General features: G+C 42.9%; 1 protein-coding gene across 1 annotated transcript in view; it reads left to right on the top strand.

Annotated features, from left to right (window-relative positions):
- SEC24A (SEC24 homolog A, COPII coat complex component) overlaps positions 1–1,669 on the top strand; it is an 84,165-nt gene that overhangs the window by 68,335 nt on the left and 14,161 nt on the right. The window contains exon 17 of the mRNA XM_037739954.1: positions 663–838. Within this exon, the coding sequence (XP_037595882.1) occupies positions 663–838 (176 nt within the window). The remainder of the gene's footprint in view (positions 1–662; positions 839–1,669) is intronic.

Raw genomic sequence — 1,669 nt, 5'->3', positions numbered from 1 at the left:
CCCAGGCTGGAGTGCAATGGCACGTTCTCAGCTCACCACAATCTCCGCCTCCTGAGTTCAAGCAATTCTCCTGCCTCAGCCTCCCAAGTAGCTGGGATTACAGGCATGCGTCACCACACCCAGCTAATTTTTTTGTATTTTTAGTAGAGATGGGGTTTCACCATGTTGGCCAGGATGGTCTCGATCTCTTGACCTCATGATCAGCCTGCTTTGGCCTTGCAAAATGCTGGGATTACAGGTGTGAGCCACCACGCCTGGCCAAAAAAATTTTTTTAATTAATTAAAATAAAGATGTCTAACTCTGTTTTGAGACACTGTGTATTTCAGGAAACAGGAAAGCATTATATGTTTAATTGCAATGCTTTTCTTTCTCAATGGTATATAAAATGTTGGGTTACAATCAATAGCATAACTGAGGCTCAGAAAGGTTAAGTTACTTGCCAAATCATTATACAGCTAGGAAATAGCAGAGCAGCATTTCAAAAGAGGTTGGCTCAATTCTCCAGAGCATGCTTTTAGCTGCTGTGTTTCCTCTTGTTTGTGTATGTAGTAAATTGGAGAAAGACAGTATAGTTTTTAAAAATTATCTCTTCTACCCTTAACAGTAGAGTAGCTAAACTTCTGTCATATTTCTCTTTTGTCCTTACCTTCACCTCACTTAGCTGTTGACAGATCCATGACTGCCAGTCTGAGTGATGCTCGGGATGCTCTAGTGAATGCAGTCATTGACTCCCTTTCTGCCTACCGTTCTTCAGTCTTAAGTAACCAGCAGCCTGGATTGATAGTTCCTTTTTCTTTGCGGCTTTTCCCACTTTTTGTGTTGGCTCTCCTTAAACAGGTAAGAAAAACAGATACAGAAACTAACACAATGATGGCCAGAAACTGTGGCCTACACCTGCAATCCGGGCACTTTGGGTGGCTGACATGGGTGGCTTGCTTGAGTCCATGTATTTGAGACCAGACTGGCCAACATGGTGAAACCCCATCTCTCCAAAAAATATAAAAAAAACTAGCCAGGTATGGTGGTGCACGCCAGTAGTTCCAGTTACTCAGGAGGCTGAAGTGGGAGGATTGTTGAGTCCAGGAGACAGGGATTATAGTGAGCACATGTCGCGCTGCTGTACTTCAGCTTGGGTGACAGAGCCAGACTCTGCCTCAGAACAAAACAAAACAAAAGAAATGAACACAGTAGAGAAATCAAAAGGCAAAATTTTTATCCTATGAATCCCTAAACATTGTATACATAACTTTATGCTGGTTAAATTTCTGAGGACAGGGGCCTTGCCTCTTATTTGAACTTTGAAAAGTTTTATAACCAAAGAAACTTACAAATAACTGATTCAGAGCAAATTCCTTGTTTATAAGATGCTTCTCTGGCTGGGTGCAGTGGCTCATGCCTGTAATGTCAGCACTTTGGGAGATTGAGGCGGGCAAATCATGAGGTGAGGAGTTCAAGAGCAGCCTGACCAACATGATGAAACCCCTTCTCTACTAAAAATACAAAAATTAGCCAGGCATGGTGGCACCTACCTGTAGTCCTAGCTACTACTCTGTAGGCTGAAACAGCAGAATCAGTTGAGCCCGGGAAATGGAGATTGTAGTGAGCCAATATCGAGCCACTGCGCTCTAGCCCAGGCAACAGAAAGAGACTCCATCTCAAAAAAAAAAA

Source organism: Cebus imitator, unplaced genomic scaffold (assembly GCF_001604975.1).
Source record: "Cebus imitator isolate Cc_AM_T3 unplaced genomic scaffold, Cebus_imitator-1.0 Scaffold76, whole genome shotgun sequence".
In the NCBI taxonomy this organism is placed as follows: domain Eukaryota; kingdom Metazoa; phylum Chordata; class Mammalia; order Primates; family Cebidae; genus Cebus; species Cebus imitator.
This window is presented reverse-complemented; position numbering and strand designations above follow the sequence as displayed.